Consider the following 22,018-nt stretch of genomic DNA (forward strand, 5'->3'; position numbering starts at 1 on the left):
AGACACAGGGGAGACGAATGATTCCAGGAGGGGCAGTAACTAGAAGAAAGGACATCGTTGGTGACTCAGAAGACAAGTCAACAAATTCTCCTCTAGTACAGATGAAACCTTTGAGGGAAAAGAGGGTAAATGCAGAGAACAGATACAGGAGGGAAATATCCACTTCATGGGACTGCCAGCAGGCAGCAGAGAAGAATGGACAAAACCCAAAAAGCCAATAAAAGAAATATATATATATATTTTTTGACGTGAAGAAAAATACCAGTTCTAAAAGGCTCCATGGGGAACAGTTCTATACCTAAACTTGCCCTAGTGAATTGTCTGAATTCTGAAGGTGAGGAGAAAACCCTACAAGGATCTGGCAGGGAAATAGCCAGGAAGAAGATTCAGACCTGTCCTGGACTCACCCGCAATTCGAGCTTGTGGATTTCAATGGGACCACATGCAGGGCTCTGAGGAGAGAAATTATGATTCCAGAGTGAAGCAGACAAAAACTGTCCTTCGCACAAGAAGATCAAAGGAATGTAGGTTTGGAGAGACAACTCTGAAAAATTACACTATCCAAACACCTTGTCTTTAAAACAACAACAAACGACTTAAGGATGGCCTCCAGCCAAAGCAAAATGAGAAGGAGAATGAAAGACTTGACCACGGGAAGGGCACAGTTCACGAGAAACCATATGAACCCAGCACAGCTTCCAGCAAGGTCCAAGTAATTGACAGAGTGGCGGTGAAGTTGAACTCTGTTCTCAGGAAAGCCTGCTGAGCAGAGGTGTAATGTTTTTTTTTAAACGCTGGTGGACAAATCATTTCATTTCAGAACATCCCTGTGGATTTCAGCATACACTGATTTCCCATCTCGGCTGGGTGCCTGTCTTCCCTCCTTGCCCTGTCCCAGGGGCACCTTGCATGCAAGCACACACACACGCACACACACAGACACACATACAAGAGTACTCGCACGTACACACTCGCGCACACGGCCACAGGCCTCCAGCCTTTCCCTCTCCCTCTCTGTCTCTTGCCCCTCTCAGTTCTGCCCTGTTGACCCATTACCGGGCACGATGAACACCTGCTTATCCTCCCACTCTTGTGTGTCACCTCCTCAGGAAAGTCCTCAAACCCCCAAGCCACCATGTTGTCTCAGAGATGCTCTCAGAAAACCACAGAGCTTCTCCTAGAGCTCTTGTCTGTGTGTGTGTGGCACGTTCACCTCCATAGCTGGTGGATGTCTCTCCCTGCACAGTAGCTGGGAAGAACGAGGCCTGTTCTGCGTTGGCTGTTCTTCCTACCCCATGCCTAGGACAGTGCTTCGAAGGAGCTCATTCGACCCTTGGCTGTTAGATGAATGCAGGAGTAGCCACCAGCCCAGTCTGACCCAGGAAAGCAGGAACAAGGCACAAAGCAGGGTCCAAGAGGCTCCAAATGGACTAACCTGCAACCTGGCTTCTCTCTGACTGTAGTTTGTGTCTTGACAGAAATAACCACAGTTTGGAGTCACACAGTGCCTGAGTTGGGGCTGTCTCTGACCTGCTGAGCGATTTAGGGTAATAGTTAACATTGATTGGGTACTCATTTTGATAGAGCCATACTTATCCTCATTTTACAGATGAGGAAACTGAGGCTCAGGTTACGTTTCTTTCTCAAGGTCCTACAGTTAGTGTGAAACAGACCCAGTATCAGCAGACAGTGCAGGAGGACACATGTCTTACCAGAGAGGGGAGGAAGTTCTGTCTGTCTAAGGCATTCAGCAAAGGGCCCTCATTCCTCCCACGCCAGGAGTCCAGGAAGGCCTTACCCAATGCAGCCTCTTCATAAACACCAAGAAGCCCCACAGATTAATTACATATGTCTGGTGTGCACCAGACGCTAAGACCTGTGATATACACTACCTACCCTGCCATGACAATGAAGAAATCCAGTCGATTCCATGTGTCCCCAAGGTAGCACTTCTTGCCAAAAATGCCCAGGGCCACCATCTTGAGCACCATCTCCATGGCAAAGAAGACGAAGATGAAGTCATCAAAGACCTGCAGGGGCGGGAGGAAGGCAGGAAGCAAGGGACGGTGTGAGGCTCTGGAGCAGAACCACAGGGTTGGAACCACAGTGTGGGGTGGGGACAAAGGCATGGACATGAAGGAAATGTCCTTCATGGAAAAGACCTGGAGACATCCCCTCTTGGGCAGGAAGAGAACCTCAGAGATCCTGGTCCAGTGGAGTCATTTCACAAATGAAGAGACAGGGGAAGGACCAGGCCTAAGGTCACACAGCCCATTCTTTTGTTCCTGAAAGTCAGGTCTACTGACAAGGGCCCCTAATGGGGGCAGGGCAAAGGGTTCTCCCTGATAACAGCGGCCAAGCACTGGGCTAGATATCCGATCTGCATTCTCTTTCCTAATTCCCACAGCAACCCCATGGATAGCCCCATTTTAGGGGCAGAAACAGACTCAGAGGGGTCAAGCAACTTACCCCAGAACATAAGAACATATTGCAGAACACAAGTGGCAGAATCAGAACTGACATTCAGGTCTGTCTGATTCCAAAGCCCACGTGGAAGGAGCTTTCTCAAAACAGATCTGATGCCCCTGTGGGCAGGTGTTAGGGCTGCCTTCCTCTGTTTAGAAAGAAGCCCCCAAATGCATCCCTAAGTATAGGCGCAAGGGAGTAGGTATTTCCTGAGCACAGGGCCTGGGTGGAATTCCTCTTTCCAGATCATCGAGGGCTGTGGTCAGTTCAACAAACGGGCCCACTTCCTGTGTGCCGGGAGGGAGGCTGGATGTCACGGACATAGAAAGGAGTCCTTGATGAATTCACCAGCTGGTTGGGAAGCCAGCCTGGTACCCAATGAGGCTAATCGGTTCTAACTCTCCTCAGGGGCCTGGGGCTGGATGAGGAGCTTGTCACCCTCTGAGACCCAGGAACTACCACCCCAGAGATTCGATTCTGCAGATCTGAGATGGGCCAGGTCTGCATCTTTAACAAGTGCCCCAGGGGGTGATTCTGAGACCCTGGGCTGCTTGAAGGCAGCTCAGAACTGCTGAGTCCCATGGAAACACAAGACACAGAAGGCAACTCCTCCCAGGAGGAATCTGGCTTTTCCAGGGGCAGGACCTGGGATGAGGATGTTTATACACATCTGTAAAATGGGTATAACCCTAACACCTTGCACTCGGGTAGACAAGCGCTGCATGGGGTCATGGCAGGTCGCCCGGGAGATGAGAACAGGAGAGATACAGGAGGCTGGCTCCTGACAGGAACTGACAGCAAATTACAGAGTTTAGCCTTCATTCCAAGAGCACCAGGAGCTAAGGGCAGGCTTTGAGCAGAGGAGTGTCAGGGTCACCGGCACTCCAGTGGCATGGGGCAGTATGGTTAGCCTGGGATTGGGGAGACCAGGAGAAGGCTTGGGGAAGCTCGGAGCTAGGTTGGGAAGATGGGGGCCTAGACTAGGGCAGAGGCTCCAAAATATAGAGGGCATGAAGGGGAGAAAGGATCAAGAAGGGGAATGGGTAAGACCATTTGTGAACGATGAAGAGGCCAGCCTGTTGAGCGAGAGCAGGCCACGTGGTGGGCAGGAGCGCGGCAGGCAGGGCGGGGCAGGGGCAAGCAGGCAATGTACGGCAGAAGGGGCGGAGTATGGCACACAGGACGGGGCGGGGCGGGGTATGGAAGGTAGGGCGAGAGGTGGTGCACCGAGCTAGTGGGTGGGGCAAGGCCGGTGGGGGCGGGGCCTCGTGGGCGGGGCGTAGCAAGCCAGGCCGAGTGGGCCGCCTCACCTGCAGGATCTTGCAGCGGTCAGACAGGCAGTCCATGTCGTCGCAGGGCTGGTACATGCCAAGTGTCACGCAGTTCAGCAGGATCACCAGCATGCTGACACATTCAAACCATGTACACACCGAGTCAAGGACAAAACAGTCAGGAAGACGGTAACCAAGGGAGGGCTGAATGCTCCCTGGAGTATAATGCCCCGCCCACCACAAATACAGGCACATACCCTGGTGCCTTACCGATGCCTCCCCTGAGTAGGTCAATGCCCAAGTTTTCAAAACCCTTGGAGACAAGCCCAGCCTAGCCACCTCTCAACAGACATGGCTGCCAGTGTGGGACCCACCAGAGGACCCAAATCCTACCAAGCCCCTGCTCTCGAGGACCCCTCCCCTATTTCCTTGCCCCAGCCTAAGTGTTCCCTTTGGGGCCAGGAAATGAGAAATCCAGAGAGGCGCAGTTGGCAGGCCATCTCTGGGCTATCCCTGCCTGGCCATCTCTGAACACTTCCTTCTGACCATCATTAACTCTGACCACCTCTCTCCTCCCCTGACCTATGCCTCCTCCGTGTCTGCCCCAGGGCTGGGGCTGGCGCCTACAGATGGCCTGTGCAGTGTGGCTGGGATGCGCTGGACACCCCCGTCCTTCCCTCTTCTTCCACGACAGGGGTTAGAACTCATCACTAGATTCTGGAATATCTGAGCCTAGGCCCTCACCGGCTTTTGCACCAAGAGGAATGAAACTCAGTCTCCAGAGGCCCGGCGAGGCAGAAAGTCTCACGCAGCCACCAGCTTTAGGCAGGGACTCTAAGACACTGTTATGTCTAAAGTTGTCTTGTTGGCATGCTTGTGGTCTTTACCCCAACCAGAACCTCCATTCCAAGGGGGCAAGGGTTTTGCATTCATCCCTCTAACAGCGACAGGCATCTAGTAGGAGCTCCGTAAACGTCTGTTGCATGAATAAGTAAATCTCTACAGGCCCTGACCATTCTGATATCCTGTGATTCTTGTGTGACTCCAAATGAAAACCCTGGCCCCTTGCTCTAAACTGGGATGTAGCCACGCTAGCCAGACCCCACCCACTGGGGGTGAACACCTCTTCTTGCCTGACGGAGAATGGACCTGGTTTCCCTGGCAACGGCCTCCCTCTCATCCCTAGGCCCTCGCTCACCTTGGGATGTTGCCTTCCTTCCTACCTCTCCTTCAGACCTTCCTGGCCCAGCCAAGCTCCTTCCTACCCCCGCCCCCCACCCCACCACCACTCTCCTGCCATAGCCTGTAATTAAGCACAGTCCCTGCCAGGGCCCCCTTCTAGCCCGAGACTGCTCTGAACAGCAGCCTCGTCATTAATTAACTTTTCTGAAGTTCAAGCGTTCTAATTACCAGTGAACATCCCTCGTCCCCCTTCCTTTTCCCCTTGCCTGCCACACTTTCTCTCCTCCCAGCTGCCTCCTCCACTCCCTCTGCCCTCCCCGCCAGCTTCAAGTTCAAAGGACTCTTAACAGGTATCTCCCAGGAGCCCAGAACCCCCACTTCTTACTCACCGGGACCCTGGGTAATGGAGGTCAGCAGGCCCATTGTACAGATGAGGAAAATGAGGCTCAGAGAAACTAAGGGCCTCGCCTAGGTCTCACCGCTGGGAAGTACCAGAGCTGAGATTCACCCCAGGCCTGCTGGACTCCAAGCCAGGGCTCTCCTCTGTGATACATGGTCTGTCTCTGCCTGTGATTTCCCCCTCCCTCCCCTGAGGACTCAGACCATCCCCAGTGTCTCTTGCCTGGGCACTGTTCTGAAGCTCCCAGCCTCCAGCTCTGATCTCTGCCCCTCCAATCTGCCCCACACGGTCACCAGGCGAGTGCTGTGTGTCCAGTACGATCTGAGCACTTTGCAAGCATCATCTCAGTTAATTCTCAGAGTGCTGTTGGAGTCCCACTGAGAAATGAGGAGCCTGAGACACAAAGGGGAAGCTGATTTGCCCCAGGTCACCCGCTGGAAAAGAACAGAGCTGAGATTCAGAACCAGGACCTGCTTTGCTTGCCCCCGGGCCATTGGGCCACTGCCAGATTAATCTGCCTGAAGCCCAGCTCTGATTATGCCCTTCCACAGTTCCAAAACCTTCCATGGCTCTTGCGCTCTCCTTAGCCTGACACCCAAGGCTGCCCACACCCTGAACTCAGCGAATTCTTCTGGCCTTACCTTCCACCCGTTGGCCTTGGCATGCACTGAACTTCTTGCTGTCCCCAAACATACCCTTTGCATGTTCTACTGTCTACTTGTTCTACTTCTACTGTCGCTACCAGGCAAACTCCTACTCATCCTTCACAGCCCTGTTCATTTGTCCCTTCTTCTTGAAACTTCCCTTGAAGCACCTTTCCCCATTCACAAAGTGGTGGCTCAGCCTCCTCTCTGGAAGTGCTCCCTATCCACTTGGTCTAGCTTGTACCACAGTAATGAACTTGGCAGTAACCACGACTACTGTGTGCCAAGTCCCTAGGGACATGGCCCCGGCTCTCATCACTTCTCACTGGGGGCAGATGGGGAAACAGGCCTGGAGAGCTGGAGTGACCTACCCAAGGTCACACAGCCAGTAAGCGGCCCAAAGGACCTGACTCAGTGGTGCCCAGAGCCACTCTGTGGTGCTGCCTCTGTTGCCGCCCACTGCACACAGTCCCTCGAGGAGGCAGACGGAGTGCTTTCACCTCTAGCTTGCTCAGCTCAGACATTCAGAAGTGGACAGTCCCAGCCCTGCCCTGAGGCACTCGGGGAAATCCCAGATGGCGGAACCTGGGCCCTTTCCAAGAGCCCGGGAGGTTCAGAAGTCAGGCCAGAGCTGGCGTTGGTGCCCACAGTTCCTGACATGCTCCCCACTGGCTCAGGGATCAAAGGCACCAGCCCTCCTTGCAGCCGAACCAGACCCCGCAGCGTGGGGACGGAGGACTATCAGAGGGAGTCAAGGTCTCCAGGCTGCGGAAGCCCGTGGCCTGGCCCCATGCCTCAGATTTCCACCATTAGTCATAAGCGGCGAGGAACATAACACTGGCACAACTCCGAGGTTCCAGGGCCGTTTGAGGGAGGACAGAGGCCCCAAGAGGGCAGTCAGGATTTCTAGGTAACAGGGCAGGCCAAGACTTGAGTGCTGGCTCCACAAGGGCCAAGAGTCTTCCATGACGCCCGCTGCCTCTCACAGCGAGGCTCAAAGCCACCACATAGCGCCTGAGACCATGCAGCGGGGACCCCATCACCTGCCCTGCTTCATTGGCCAGGCCCTCACCCCTGCCAGAGTTCCTCGTCAGAGAACAGTCCCACCAAAGTCTGCGGGAAGGAACTGCTCCAATCCCCCACTGCGCAGATGGGAAACTGAGGGACAGAGAGCCTTCCTTGCAACACAGCGAGCCAGGAGCAAAAGGACCCTCAGACAACAGAGGGGGTCCCTGAGCCAAGGCTGGATTTCAAAGAGACACCAAAACCCCATGTTTCCCCAAAGGTCCAGGCTCGCAGGTATCACACCGGCTCAGCTTAGCCAGGAGATTCGACCCAAGACGGGCATCCACGGGCACCTCAGAGGAACAGGGATGGGGGAACAGATCAATGGCCACCCAACAAAGCTTCCTTGGCAGACAAAACCTTCCCAGACCCCCACCCCCCGGCTGGGGGCAAACTCCTATTCATCCTTCACAGCCCTTCAAAAGAAACGAAGGGTTCTTGGGGGCTGCAGAGGCACCACACCCCACCCCCGGCCCTGGCAGAAACCTCAGCCCCCCCTACAGCCAGCCTCCACCCTTTCCCCCTGCTCTGCTGGCCGTGCCTCCCATGGCCCTCAGAGCCCAACAGCGAATCCATGAGCACATACTGAGCGCCTGCTGTGTGCTGGCCCCAGGTCGTCAGCAGCGATGAAACATTTCTCAAGTGCGCTGCAATGTCTGTTTGCCAAAGCACCTTCCAATCAAACAGCTCGCACTATCTCATTTAAACCCTCCAACAAGCACTTGCCCCAAAACAGAGAGCCTGTGCAGCCATGGGCTCGGGCCCAGGGCTCGTCATGCGGTGGGTGGCACAGAAAGCCCTCTTTGTCAGCCTCTCCCATAACAGGGGCCAGGGTTTCCCATCCTTTGGCTTGGTAGGGGAAAGCCAAGTCACCAGCAGAGGACTGAAATCCCCTGCTCTCCCGGCCTGCTGACTACCTAGCATGACCTTGAGTGAAGAAGATGAGAGGCTATCACAGCCTCTCGGACCCGTGTCTGCCGCCCAAGGGCCGAATCTTCACTAACAGCCTTCTAAAAAGAATCAATCAGTTCAGGCCAGGCAACACTGAGCAGCCCCCCCGAAACTTCAGCAAAGTCCCCTAGAACTGGCAAGTGCTGCCATTATCTCCATCTTACAGAGGAGGAAGTTGAGAAGGAGCTGTGGCTCCAAGGGCTCCTGCCACAGCCGTTGAAGGTCACACAGCTGCCATGTGACAGCGGCGGGATTTGAATCTGCTTCCCCCCCCCCCCCCCCCCCGCCCCGCAGACTCCTAATCCTGCGTTCCCAGCCCTGTGCCCTGCCCACCCCCCCACCCCAGACATGGAGCCGGGAACATGAGAGGCCCTCGACCGGCATGTGCTCAGTGGAATATTTGCTTTTTAATTCTCACCCACATCATCTCCTCCCGATTGGACCAGGGTCACAGGGGAGCTGGGAGTCAGGAAGCACGACACGTATGGCTAGGAGGCAGGGCTACTGGGAGGGCAAGCCTGTAGGGGGAGGGTGCTGGGTGCTGGTCTCAAGGTCCCCAGTCAGTGAGAAGTCCAGCTGAACCACTGTCATCACTCCACTCCACGTCCCAGCCGCTGTCTCGAAAACTGGAGGGACAGGGTCACCTGGGAAGCCCACCAGGCCAAAGGCCTCCTCAAACCTGCCACTTCCTGGGGAGAAGAGTGACCGGCTGGAGGGACAGTACCTGACGCCCCAGCAGGCCCCTCGGGGCAGTGTCCTCTCCAGGAGCCAGAGCCGGAGGCCAGCACGGTTACCATGGTGACCACCACCCTCCATCCAGTAGGCCCAGATGACAGTCACAGTTTCTGTAATTCGGAGGGCTCTGGGAGGGGGGGTGGGGGCATGAGCGCTGGGTTTGGCTGAGACAGCCAAATTTGTTTTTATTTTTGTCAAATCTGAAATCTAATCCATTTCCCAGGGTGCACCTCAGTTGTCTAAATAAATCAAGTGGAAGGAAAGGCTGGAAGCGGCATCATCCTAGACCAGAGAGGCAGGGAAGGTGAGCCAGCCCTGACATGGGGGTCCTTCCCTTACTGGTCCTCAGTGTGTCCCAGGATAGGAGCTCAGGCCTCCCGTCCTCAAAGGCTGGGGCCTGAGGTTCCAGATCCCAGTTCTAAGGACAGCTTCTCCAAGGCCAAGTCCACAGGCCTCCACAGAGCACCTGCTGTATCCTGGCCCGTGCATCAGGGCTCTGAGATGAACCAGGCTGACACCTGCCCTCGAGGTCCCCAGAGCACGTCCTTGTCCTAGGGCCCGGCCGTGGTGTGTGGCTACCATTCTGAATGACAACTATGCTCTAGATTCGTGAACTGATTCATTTAACCTGTCTTAGGAGCAAAAACCACTCTGGAAATCTGTTCGGCATCTACTGAAGTGAAGCAGAGGCCCCTGTTAGGAGCCAGCAGGGCCACTCCTAGGTGTGCACCCCGGAGAAATTCTGACAGAAGTCCACACAAAGGCCTGTGGCAAAATGCTCACAGCATCCGTAATGGCCCAAGTATGCGTCATCGGGAGAATGAGTCGGGCAGCAAATTTCAACCAGGAATGATTCTGACCCCTGGGGGACAGGTGGCCATGTCTAGAGACATTTTTGATCGCCCCAGTAGGGGGAAGCAGGGCACTGGCATCTAATGGGTGAAGACCAGAGACGCTGACGGACATCCTACAATGCACAGGAAAAATTCTCCAGCCCCACGGGTCAGCAATGCCGAAGCTGAGAAAGCCAGTGGCACGGCCATTTATGGAACGTCCCCAAGCCACGACAAAGAGCAAACCACCGACAGGCACAAAGGCAGAGACGGAGCTCACAGGCCTAACGCTGGGGAGCAGAAGCTGGGTAAGGACAAAGAGCGTGTGGAAAATCAGGCAAAGCAAACCGGGCAGTGATGGAGCTCAGAACAGTGGTGACAGGGGGGGGGGGGGGGGCGCCCTTCCGGGGTGGGGCGTGAGGGAGCTTCCGGGGCGCTCTCCATCTTTTGGAGAAGTTCTTGCTGGCCTGAGTGCGGTCACTGGAATATATTGCTACGGGAAAATGCCCTGAGCTGGACACAAAGATTATAAAGGGCAACAAAGGGGCGCCTGGGTGGCTCAGCAGCTAAGCTCCCAACCCTTGATCTCAGTTCAGGTCTTGATCTCAGGGGCATGAGTTTGAGCCCCGAGTGGGGCTCCAGGCTGTGTGTGAAGCCAACTTAAAAAGGGGAGGGGGGCGGCACCTTCGAGGCTCAGTGGGTTAACCCTCTGCCTTCGGCTCTGGACATGATCCCAGGGTCCTGGGATCGAGCCCCGCGTCGGGCTCTCTGCTCAGCAGGGAGCCTGCTTCCTCCTCTCTCTCTCTCTGCCTGCCTCTCTGTCAAATAAATAAATAAAATCCTGTCAAATAAATAAATAAAATCTTTTTTTTTAAAAGGAAGGGCAATTGCTATAAGGAAAAATAAAAGGCAACAAGTACCTGCTGGGGTGGTCACTGCCACAGACCGCACCCCCGTCGCCATGTCAGCCTTCATCACAACCCTGCACAGGAGAGAACGACTGATTTGCTGAGGCCAAGCTAGTGAGGGATTTGAACCTCCCACCATCATATCTCCTGTCTCCTGTTTGTTTAAGGATTTGTTCCTCCTGGGGCACCTGGGTAGTTCGGTCAGGTAAGTGTCCAACTTTGATTTCGGCTCAGGTCATGATCTCAAAGCTTCGAGATTGAGCCCCACCTTGGGCTCCTCATTGGGCATGGAGCCTGCTTTGGACTCTCTTTCTCCCTCTCCAAAAAAAAAAAAAAAGGATTCATTCCTCCCATGCCCATAGCAACCTCGGGAGCTAGGCATGGCAGACATTGTTACACCCACTTCACAGACACAAAAATGAAGGTCCAGATGTTTGCCAAAGGTCACACAGGGATTGAGTTGGGACAAAAAGCTCCTCCATAGAGTGGACAGACTTGCTGGGCAGATGGTCCTAGACCTCTCTACTTACATGCTTCCAGCAGTGGGGAGCTCCCCACATGACACACAGCCCTGCCTGGGCTGGACTGGTTCTGCTTCTATGCTAGAGTCTTGGTGGGCTGAGAACACTTAGAGGGTCCAGATGAGGGAGTGAGCACTCCCTTCATTCCCTGCCCCCAATCCCACTTCTTAGAGGCCCCTTAATTTGAGAATGCATTGAATTTGGCCAAAGTCTCTGATTCCCAGATGCCCAGCAGGCCTCGGTGCCCAGTGCAGACAGCCGGAGTGGGGGAGGCGAGGGAACAGGGGCTGCCAGCTTGGAAGAAAACCCAGGGCGGACGGTCCATGGGATGGGAACTCCAGCCAAGGAGGCTTCAGCCCCCGCTGATGAAAAGGGGAGGGCGGGGCAGCCCGCTGGGGCCCAGGATCCCACAGGCTGGGGGCTGATCCAGCCTCAAGAGCCCACCTGCAAAGAAGGTGTGCCACCAGAAACCCTCCTGGAGTCCTGGGCAGGAGGTACAGATGCTCCCCCGAGCCCTCACAATGTCTCGGATGTCACCCTCCCCATTATATTAACTATCAAACTGAATGTGGTCGGTCCTGGTTTCTCACCACCAACCCAGGCTCTGCTGACTCAGGGCAGAGGGTATCCATCCCTCTCTGCGCCCAGAGCTCTACCTGGAACAGCTGCCCATGAGCCAGCAGCCTCAGAAAGGAGTGAGGTCCCCATCACCTGGAGGTATCAAGGACCCGAAGGAGGGATTTCTGTGCTGGAGGGATTTGCACCCTCTTTTCCCACCCTCTACCCCCCTCTTCTCTCTTTTAACATCCATCACTCCCTGTCCCTTTACTCTGCACCCCTTCACCGAGACCCCCCCCAGGTCTGGCCCACAATGGCTCTGGGGACCCCACATGAAGAAGACACAGTCCCTGCCCTCCAGAAACACAAGCAGACACTTGGTGGAGACACAGACATTCTTGCTTGGTCTCCTGGGGGCCTGTCCTCCACCATACGTCTCCCCTGCCTGCCAGTGACCACACAGGGGGGGCCCCACATATACACTCCCACGGAGCGCCACAGCCCTTCGGGCACCCTCCTCTTCGTCCATCTGGCCAGCAGCCCTGGGCACGGCCAGCCCACTCTCCTGCAAAAGCAGTTCTGAGGCTTTTCCGGACCCCCAGGGAAGTTCACGAGCCCCTTCTCGCAATCACATTTTCAATGCATACATTTTTTTAATGCCTAGAATTAGAAAGGAAGGAAGCCAGTTATGTTAAAATAGTTGTCAAAACATTAAAAAAAAAAAAAAAACTGGGGATGGAGCACCACACGAGATCCATTATCGACACGAAGAGCCAGAGCCAGCAGCTGGTCAGATATGTGCGAGCTTAGAGCCCCGAGGAAGTCCACAACCACCCCAGCGGGACAGGCGATCACCACTAGTGAGTCACAGGAGCTGCCCATACTCACCCCGCAGTCTCTCACCTCCGTCACAACAGAAAGGCTCAATTTCACTGAGACACCCATGGAAACAAACATGCAACCTGTCCCCATCCAAGTTCAAGAACCCCAGGTGAAGATCCTTATTCTAGAAACTCTCTTCCTCTTGGGCCCCAAGGATACCACAAGGACCTAGGCAGGTCCTCCTCCTACTTCTTGGCTGTGTCCCTCAAATGCTCCCCACCCTCTGGTCTCTCCTCTCCTCTCCTTAACCACACACCTACTCCCACGGCCCCAACTCTGCCAGTATGAGGGTCGGCAAGCCGACCAGGTCCAAAAATCTGTCCCAGCCCTGGGCCCATTCACTGTCAAGCAACAGAGACACCTTCTAGGATGTCTCTGGGACCCTCAAATTCATCATAACAGAGTAGGTCCTATTCTCCCCAGATCACCAAGTTTTCTGCTTTCTCAACCCCAGTGAATGATCTTCCCCAACCACCACCAATGCTGGATGTTGTCCAGAGGAGAACCCTCCAGAGGCTCCCTCCCCCTCAGAGGGGGTTGAACCCCTTGTGCCTCTCAGAAACCTGTCCATTTCACCACCTAAATCTCTTCCTTCCAGATGCAATTCTGTACCTCCACGGCCCCAGGCAGGCTGTTCTCCCTCACCCCCGATCTGAATCATACCCAGAGGGTTCCTCCAGAACCAGATGCCTTCCATGGCTCCCACTGCCTTCCGGAATTTCCAAACTCCTTGGCTTGACACTGAAGACCCCTTGTGTAAGTTCTCTCGGTCAGCCTCATCTCTGTCCACACACCCTCCACCTCCCACCTCGCTTGCTAGGGTGCCTGTCACTGAAAGCTTCGCTGCACACCTACTATGTGCAGGGCTGAGGGCCATGGCCTAAAGAAGAGACAGGCATGAATGGAACATGGAACCCACAGCCTAAAAGGTGAGGAGAACAAGTCAGGTACAAAAAGCCTTGTCGACAATGTATAAGAGGAGGGCTTGAGTGGACATTGAACATGTGGGTGGCAGGATGGATGGGAGACTGGGGCAGGTGTGCTGATCAACCAGTATCTGCCACACAGGTGAATGGATGGGTGAGTGGATGGGTTGATAGATGGATAGACAGGAGCGTGGGGGTGGGGCCTTGGGTCTCTGGATGAATGAATGGGTTCATGGTCTGGGAGGGGGAATGAATGCATGAATGTAAAGGTTAGGTAGACGGATGATGGGCTGATGGGCAGATGAATGGATGAAGAGATGGGAAGATGGATGGATGGATGGATGGATGGATGGATGGACGGAGAGACGGACAGGCGAATGGGGAGATGGATGCATAGGTGTATGGGAAGGCGTTGAAAACGTGATGCTCTTATAAATGGCAGCTCAAGGGTTCAAACCCAAGTTTATTTGGCCACAGGAAACCTTCAGGTTGGGATTCAGCATTGTCTCTTCTTCCTGCCCCAGAGATCCCCCCGCCTCGGTCCCTACCCTCCTCGCCCCAATGGGCTCCGTGCTGTGCTCACACTTTGAGAACTTCTAGAGATCCCTGGAACCACCTAGGCCAGGGGTTTGGGCCTCAGCACTATTGACATTTAGGACGTGATAATTCTTTGTCACAGGACGTTGTCTCCTCACGGGACACTGTCTCTTCACGAGATGCTGTCTCCTGCATTGTAGGATATTTGGGCTTTATCCACTAGAAACCAATAGAACACCCTCCCCAAGTCGTGACAACCAAGAATGCCTTCAGACATGGCCAAATCTAGGGGCAAAATCATCCCAAGTGAAAATCACTGATACAGCCTAACTTCCCCCACCCCACAATTTTATAGATGAGACAGCTGACACCCAGAGAGGAGGAGTGACCTGTCTGAGCTCAGGAGCTTGCACTTAGTGGAGCCCAGACCAGGTCCTAGGGGACAGTCAATCCCCAGTCACCTCCTCATTCAACGGAGGGGTGCGGTGGAGAGCCTCTCTTGCCACTCTCTGGGGGGGAATCCAGGGGCAGACCTTGGGCACCCGCTCTCCTCACCTCCACCCTGGCCCTCTCCATGCCAGCACCCCACACTCTCCCATTCCTACAGCCCCTCACAGTTAGCCAAGCCTTCCCCTGCTGCTTTCTCAGACAGACAGAAACTGTCGTCCAGAGAGGCTGAGCTATGTGCTCAGCACCACACAGTAGGAAGCACCCACATCAGGATTTGAACTTGGGGAGAGAAGAGGGAGACCAGAGCACAGGTCCACAGGGCAGACGGGGCCAGAAGTGCGGAAGGCAGCCCCACAGGAGAGCTGGAGAGAGATTAGCAGGGAGACATTCTGGCTGATTAATAAGACGGATCGATTTCTCTCGGAGAGAAACAAACGGGGCTGTTTGTCTCCCAACAGGACGGCGAGGAGGTCCGAGGGAGGTGGCAGGTCAAAGCTGACTTCTGACACAGACGCAGAAGCTGGGCAGGATGGACGAATAAAAATCCAATCATGTTTTAAACGCCCCAGGAGGGGGCTGACACTTCATTAGCCAGACGGCCCTCTTCCTAATTCTCCGGCTCACTATCAATTACAACTAGCCTTGCGGTCAGCTCTCCCGGGGCTGCGCACGCCCTGGGCTCCCGCCCAAGCCCCCCCCCAGCCACCGCGGCCCTGGACGAGCGCTCCACCTCTCTGGGCCTCCCTAGAGCTCTGAGCTGCGGGAAGATGGAATGCTCCCCGCACACAGGTGGTGCTTAGCGAACACCAGTGCCCTCCCGGTGCAGTCTCTGGCTTTGTCCTCCAAATCCAGACCCCAACTGTCCTTCCCTGCTCAAGTCCTACCCCGCTCCTCTCCCAGCCCCCACGCCAGGCCATTACCAGCATCCGGGGTGACCCCAGGGCCCTTGAAAAGGCACTTACCTCAGTGGGGATGCCATTCCCCTTCCCCCACCTCTCACCCATCAGACGCTCTGCTGCCCTGGCTTGGAGGCCTCCTTCTTCATTCGGAAGGCTCCTGTGGCATCCCCAGTCTGGACGGACTGACCACTCCATCCTCCCGGTGGCCACAGCACCCCCCCATCAGGGTCATTCCACCCAGCCTGTACCCAACTTTGCTTCACAGGTGTGTGATGTGGGTCTGGCCCTGCCTCGCTCACCAGGCTAGGGCCTCCTCGGGGTCACAACCAAGGATCCAGGTCTGGTATTGCAAGGCTCCACCCACCACGCCTAAACGGCAGAGGACACACTATTCCAGTGTAGAATAGTGGCCAAGACGATTCCGAAGCTGCCCTTCAGTCAACACTTGTTCAATCCATCAATCAGTCAATAATCGCCAATCAGTATTTACTTCAGAAGTCTACAGCTTGGTCTCCAGGCCTCTCTCTCCCTCAAGCATCCTCCATTCTGCTCCAGGAGTGATCATTCTAACAAAGGAATTTACTCACATCCCAGCTCTGCTGGACACCGTTCAATGGCTCCCCACTGCCCCCAAGGTCAAGAACAAGCCCTCAACTGCCATTCGACACCTGCTATCCGGAACATGCCTCACCCTGTTCCAGCCACACTAAACTCACTGTTCTCTATACGATTCTCCCCGCCTGGAACACTATCCTGCCACTGTGCTTCTGCAAAACTCCTACTCACGCAGCAAGACCCAAGCCAAATGCCTCCTCCTCCAGGCAGGCTTCGACAATGCTCCCAGGCTGGATCAGAGGCAGCTTCTTCACCTACAGCTCTCTTCAAACAGAAATCTCCATGTGATGAAACCAAAGGTTGCCCTGAGGATCAGGCCCTCTCTGGCCTAACCGGACTCCTCCAACTGGCTGTCAAGCCCACCCTGTTAACCTGTCGAGAGTGCAAAAGTCACTCCGGCCCCAAGAAGCCTCCCTAGGGCATGGCTCAATGCTGACTTTGACTTCTGAGAAAAACAAATCTCCTCTCCACCAGATGGAGGGAAACAGACAATTTCTCCGACATGTGCTGTTTCTTCCAGCGACACTGGCCACCCATCTGGGCATTCCCATTAGCCCCAGGCCGAAGGAGGAGGGATACTCTCCCCTAAAGAGCCCCTTCCCCAGCCACAGGCAAGACATCAGCACAGCCCTCAGAGTCCAGAATGCTAGGCTCCAGTCTGCCCTGGCTTTCTGGTGACTCCACGTGGGCCCCTGGGTAACGCATGCCCCCTTCCTGGCCCTCAGTCTCCCCAGCTGTAGAATGAGGGTTACCATAGTCCCGGCCCTGCCAGCTCACAGGAGGTGCTGAGAGAACCTGAGAGGCCAAGGCAGGCGGGTAAATACCGAAGGAACTGGAAAGCCAGGCAGGAACCCATCCGCGCCAGGCCCAGATTGGGCCACACAGTCCAGCTCCGCGCCCTCTGGGGCCTCAGCCGGAGAGAGGAGACGAAGGCAAGTGCGGACGAGTCCCCTGAAGCAGGAAGTTGTAAGGTAAAGAGCCACAGGGTCAAGAGAGGAAGAAGCTGGGGATCCAGGATCACTCCCTGAAGGTGGGGGTCAGGCAGCTGGGCCTGGGGGACCGGGGGGATTGGTAGCCATGGAGGCAGGGAGAGGGCTTCCGGGGGGCAGGGGCAGACCCAGCAGAAGCCAAGGCAGGGGAGGAGGGCACGTCCGGAAACATCAGCAGTCGTTTGGGCTTCAGAACAGAAAGCATGAAGGGAAAATGCTGGAAGGTGGCTGGAGGACAGCTAGGGCAGGGGATGGGGGGACGGGGCGGGGGGGGCGGTCGCGGGAACCATAGAACGACCCAAATCCAGGCCAAGTGAGACTATTCTGGGGGTGACAGGGAGCCATGGGAGGTTTCTGAGTGAGGGAAGAATGAGTAAACAAACGGAAGGAGGCAGGCCGGCGGGGGAGACAACAGCCCCTCCTAGGCACGCCGCGCTCTGTGGGTAACAAACTCCTTCCACGAAGGGAGCCCCAGGAGCCCCTGCTGGGGAGGGTGGAGGCGGGGGAGACGGGGACCAGGGCAGAGGAGGCCGCCCATGTTGCACAGCTCCAGGCTCCCGGGTGCTCTCTTCACTGTGCTGGGGAGGGAGGGCACCCCACCTCGTCAGTGGGCATTTGAGGTGAGATCCAGGAGCCGTGTGTTTAGACAGAAGGAGATGGAAAGACTCAGATGTTCCAAACAGCCCAGCCACAGGGATGGGCTCAGCCCAGGAAGGGTGGAGGTTAGATTAAGACAGGGCTTCCTGATAAAGACCCTCGGATAGATCCTAGAGACCTTGATCTAGGGGGCCAGACACCCTGTCTGGAGTGGTAAGACTGAGAGCAAGCAGGTCTAGAGATGGGGGGTGGCCCAAGTGACTACATCAGGCATAACAGGGTGATAGGAGGGGGTCTTCCTCCTGCAGTCGACACCCCCTTTTCTCCTTCAATCCATTTGGGGCTCCCCAGGATTTCTTCTCCTCCCACTGCCCACCCTTCAGGCACTCCCTCCCACAGGCTTCTCAAACCATCATCAAAGACTGGGGGCCCAGCTGCCGCCACCTTCAGGACCCTTGGCGGCTCCCCACAGTTCCCCCATCGGCCCCAGTGTGCCCACAGCTGCCGTTCGCCACTTAACCCTCCTAGGACCCCAGCCAGCGCTGGCCCGGGAATTGTCACTTGACACTTGACATTCTCCCCCAGCCGCTGCTGTGGCCCCACCTCTCAGATGAGCAAACAGAGGTTCAGCAACGGCAAAGGCCTCTTGGCCGAGAAGCCAGGAGCAGGTCTGCGTTCACACTCACACAAGCCACAGTGGAGTGGCTGCGGTCACCAAAGCGCTCTCCCAACACCACCCCCAAGGCACCAACACCAGCACCTGAACCCCCTTCTCCAGGCCCCGCCAGTTGCCCCGGGGCCATCATCAGTTCTCATCACCACCCGACAGGAGCCTTCTCTGGAGGGGCTTCCAACTAATGTCCCCCCTGGGGAGTCAGAGTCACCTTCCCTTGCACAAAATGGTCATAGCTGTCGAATGATTGGGCCAAATGACCTTGTGAATGGCTAGAGATAAACGAGGGCCCATTCACCTCCAACAAACATGCTGAACCCCCAGACTGAATAGCACAAGGCTTGAGCTATGATGAGACCGTGGGCCTGGTGACCGACAAGGTCAGAGGGTCTGCACGGCGGGAGTGTTGGCCAGCTGGACCTCGAAGCAAGAGGAAGCAGAGGGCCGGAGCCACGTACGGGACCAGAAGCAGACAGAAGGGGCCCAGAGGGACAGATGAGAGCAAGGACCACAGCCACAAGCACAGAGCAAGGGAGCCCACCCACAAGGAAGACAGCACCCGGGGGGTTTCCCGAAGACACCAATGACATGCTTCTGAGAAGGCCGGAAGTGGGTCCCCCACGAGCCCCTTCCCAACCTCACCGGCCAACTCTCCCATCCTGCAGACGGGGAGACCGAGGGTCAGGGGGCGGGGTGGTGGGGACCTATCCAAGGTCGCTGGCAGCTGGAGTCTCCTTCCTCCCAGCCATGCCCAGCAGAGAGGCGCCTTCACAGCCCACTGGCTTCCCTCCATGCGTGGCTGCTTCTCCCCACCGCAGAAGTGCTGGCTCCCCACTGGCTGGCGCGGGGGGAGGCAGCAGCCCTGGAGCAGCAAGCCCAAAGGGAAGGGGCTGCACGCCCCTCAGGGGATGGCCCCAGGCGGGCCGCAGAGGTGGCTGTCCTACGTAGATGCTGAACCCAGGGAGACCCTCCCCACTGCCTCCTGGAACCCTGGAGCAAATCTCCCCGCCCCGGATGGAGCATGGAGCGTGGCACTTCTCCAGACTCAGCAGGTGTCCGCAGTGTCCTGGATACAAGCTGAAGCTGGGGATTCGGAGGCACTGAGGCTTTCATCCCAGCTCTACTACACCCTGGCTGTGCGACGCGGCGGGGAAAAGTCAGTCAACCTCTCAGAGCCTCAGTTTTCCTGTGGGTGCAATGGGGCTGGGACAGCCCCGGGGGTTAGGGGGGGTGGCTACAGGTGTGAAGGCAGCGGAGCGCTGAGCTGAGCGCCAGGAGTGCCAGCCCTTATCATCACCCCGAGCCCCTCCCCTGGGCCAACACACTGCGGGCTGCAAGTCGTTATCTCCAATCACCTGTAATCGTCCATTACAGAGCCGGGAAAACCAGGGCACAGACAGCCCAGCATGGGCCCTTCTCCCCCAGGCAGCCGGACTGCCTCCCCAGAAAGGCTCCCGCATCGAAGCCAGGGGAGAAAATAGGTAGGTTTCCGGCCGATGGGTCGTGCTGCGGCCGCCTGGCAACAACGTGCGCGTGGATGGAGGCGTGACGACCGGTGGCGTAACTGGCGCAGGTTTCCCTAAGTAACGGAGATCGAATCTGATTTTCCCTGGAAACAATGTCCTCCGGGGGCGTTATGTGCTCTCTACAGGCCTGATGCCTACCGTCTCACTGCATCTCCCAGAGCAGAGCGTTGGCTCGGTTATCCGTGAGGCCCCGTTCACCCGGGAGCGCAGGTGTAAGTGAGAACCCCAGGGGTCTCTATCTACAGAACCCCATGTCCACACTCGCCCTGTGTGCTGCTTGGTCTTCAGTGCCCTCCTGAGAGGGGGGTACTACCACCCCCATCTGGCAGCAGAGAGAATGGGGCTCGAGAGATAAAATACTGGCCCGTGGGGGCGCCTGGGAGGCTCAGATGGGAAGCGTCGGGATCCTGGGATGGAGCCCCACATCGGGCTCCCTGCTCAGCGGGGAGTCTGCCTCTCCCTCTGCCCCTCCCCGCTTCTCTTACGCTTCTTCTCCCCTCTGTTTTCTTCTCAAACAGATAAATAAAATCTTAAAAAAAAAAAAAAAAAAAAACTTGGCCCATGATCACACAGCAAATAAAAGGCAGAATGAGCCCCTGGGTCTGCCTGACTCAGGGCGCCAGCATTTTCCACTTGCCACCTACCCATGAGTCAAACCACGACCGGTCCCCTGACATTTCAGACCCGGAGACTTGCCAGCTGAAGCCCTGGCTGGCGGTGTGTTGCTCAAGGCCCAGGCCTGGCCGGAGGTGGTGCGGACCTCCCTCCCAGCACGCCAGCCCCGCTCGGTCCCGGCAGCCTCTTCTGGCTCTCTGGTGAGTTGGGGAGTCGGGTGGCGACGCAGGGTTGAGCTCCGGGCTGGGTGAGGAGGCGAATCAGGGAGCACCAGGTTTCAAAGGACAAGAGGCTCCCAGCCAGGGCTCCTCACGCCCCAGGGACTCAAGCACCCAGGACAGTCCTTCTGAGCAGACGCTGCCATCCTGCCCTGCCCTGGCCCTGGGCCTGCTGGGCCTGAGAGCTGCTCCCACAAGTCTGACTCAGATGCCAACACATCCATCATAACTTTGGGTTCTTGGTGGAAAGTGGAATGGTGTAGAGTCTAGAGATGAGAAAGGTCATTAGTGGTTGCCACAGAGATCAGGAGCCATTACCTCCTAAGATTTAGGGACCGAGAACACCAAATATGTAATATGCAACACAGTCTGGACCAACCACAAATACCGTCACGCCCAAAATGCCAGCCGTGTCCCCACGGAGGAGCACTCGCTTGAGCACTGCCCCTTCCAGGACCTCCCTCCCAAGAAGGAGGTGGGGGAAGGGAGGTTTCTGGCCAGGGAAGAATCCTAGAGCCCTCGGCACCTGCTCAAAGACACCCCCCCACACACACACACACAGCAAGACTCTAAAGCTGGGCCTGAGCATACCCACGGTCAAGTCTCTGATCCAGGGGCCCCTGCTGACACCAGCCAAGGTCACCTGGGCCTGCATTTGCAGAAACCTGCCTTGGCCTCTCTCCCATGAGCCCAACTCAGGCTATGGAATCTGAACGATGAACCATTCTATTCACAGAGCCTAGAATCTCGGGTCCCTGGACTTCCAAACACATACCATTGCAGCCCCCAGATCCTGGATTCACGCCCTCTTTGGCTTTTTTTTTTTTTTTTAAGATATTATTTATTGGGACGCCTGGGTGGCTCAGTTGGTTGGACGACTGCCTTCGGCTCAGGTCATGATCCTGGATTCCTGGGATCGAGTCCTGCATCGGGCTCCCAGCTCCATAGGGAATCTGCTTCTCTCTCTGACCTTCTCCTCGCTCATGCTCTCTCTCACTGTCTCTCTCTCAAATAAATAAATAAAATATTTTTTAAAAATAAGATATTATTTATTTATTTGACAGACAGAGATCACAAGTAGGCAGAGAGGCAGGCAGAGGCAGAGAGAGAGGGGGAAGCAGGGTCCCCGCTGAGCAGAGAGCCCAATGCGGGGCTCCATCCCAGGACCCCGAGACAATGACCTGAGCCGAAGGCAGAGGTTTTAACCCACTGAGCCACTCAGGTGCCCCTTCACGCCATCTTTGAAACACCAAGCTTTACAGGCTGTGAATCACAGAGGCTTGGAATTTGGTTGTCAGTTAGCCTTATATCCAAACTCTGAACCCTGAGACTCAATCCCAAAAGCTTCCAGGCTGAGAGACCCAGACCTGACTTGCAAAGCCGCTCCACTCCGGAGTCACTGGATCTCTGGTCCAGAAGGGAGCTTGGAAGCGAGGCAGCCAGTTCAGACAGAGACCTGCGCCCCAGCCTCAGCAGCCTTTGTCACGGGGCCTGGGGAGCCCGACATGCTCTGAGCAGCAGCCAGTGTTGGGGAGTCCCACCCGAAGGCGGGGGCTG

The 22,018-nt window shown here is 56.1% G+C and overlaps 1 protein-coding gene across 3 annotated transcripts in view; it reads right to left on the reverse strand.

Moving 5' to 3' along the window:
• The window catches only part of CACNA1I (calcium voltage-gated channel subunit alpha1 I), a 114,612-nt gene that overhangs the window by 80,313 nt on the left and 12,281 nt on the right, over window positions 1-22,018 (reverse strand). Inside the window, exons 3-4 of one of the 3 annotated variants that reach the window (XM_059401965.1) lie at window positions 3,777-3,870; window positions 1,897-2,030 (exon numbers count right to left, since the gene is read on the reverse strand). The exons of 1 other annotated variant lie outside the window; for it this stretch is intronic. In XM_059401965.1, the coding sequence (XP_059257948.1) occupies window positions 1,897-2,030; window positions 3,777-3,870 (228 nt within the window). Of the gene's footprint in view, window positions 1-1,896; window positions 2,031-3,776; window positions 3,887-22,018 lie in introns of all 3 variants that reach the window. One more of the 3 variants, XM_059401964.1, reaches the window with a different exon arrangement.

This window comes from Mustela nigripes, chromosome 6, assembly GCF_022355385.1.
Source record: "Mustela nigripes isolate SB6536 chromosome 6, MUSNIG.SB6536, whole genome shotgun sequence".
Classification (NCBI taxonomy): Eukaryota; Metazoa; Chordata; class Mammalia; order Carnivora; family Mustelidae; genus Mustela; species Mustela nigripes.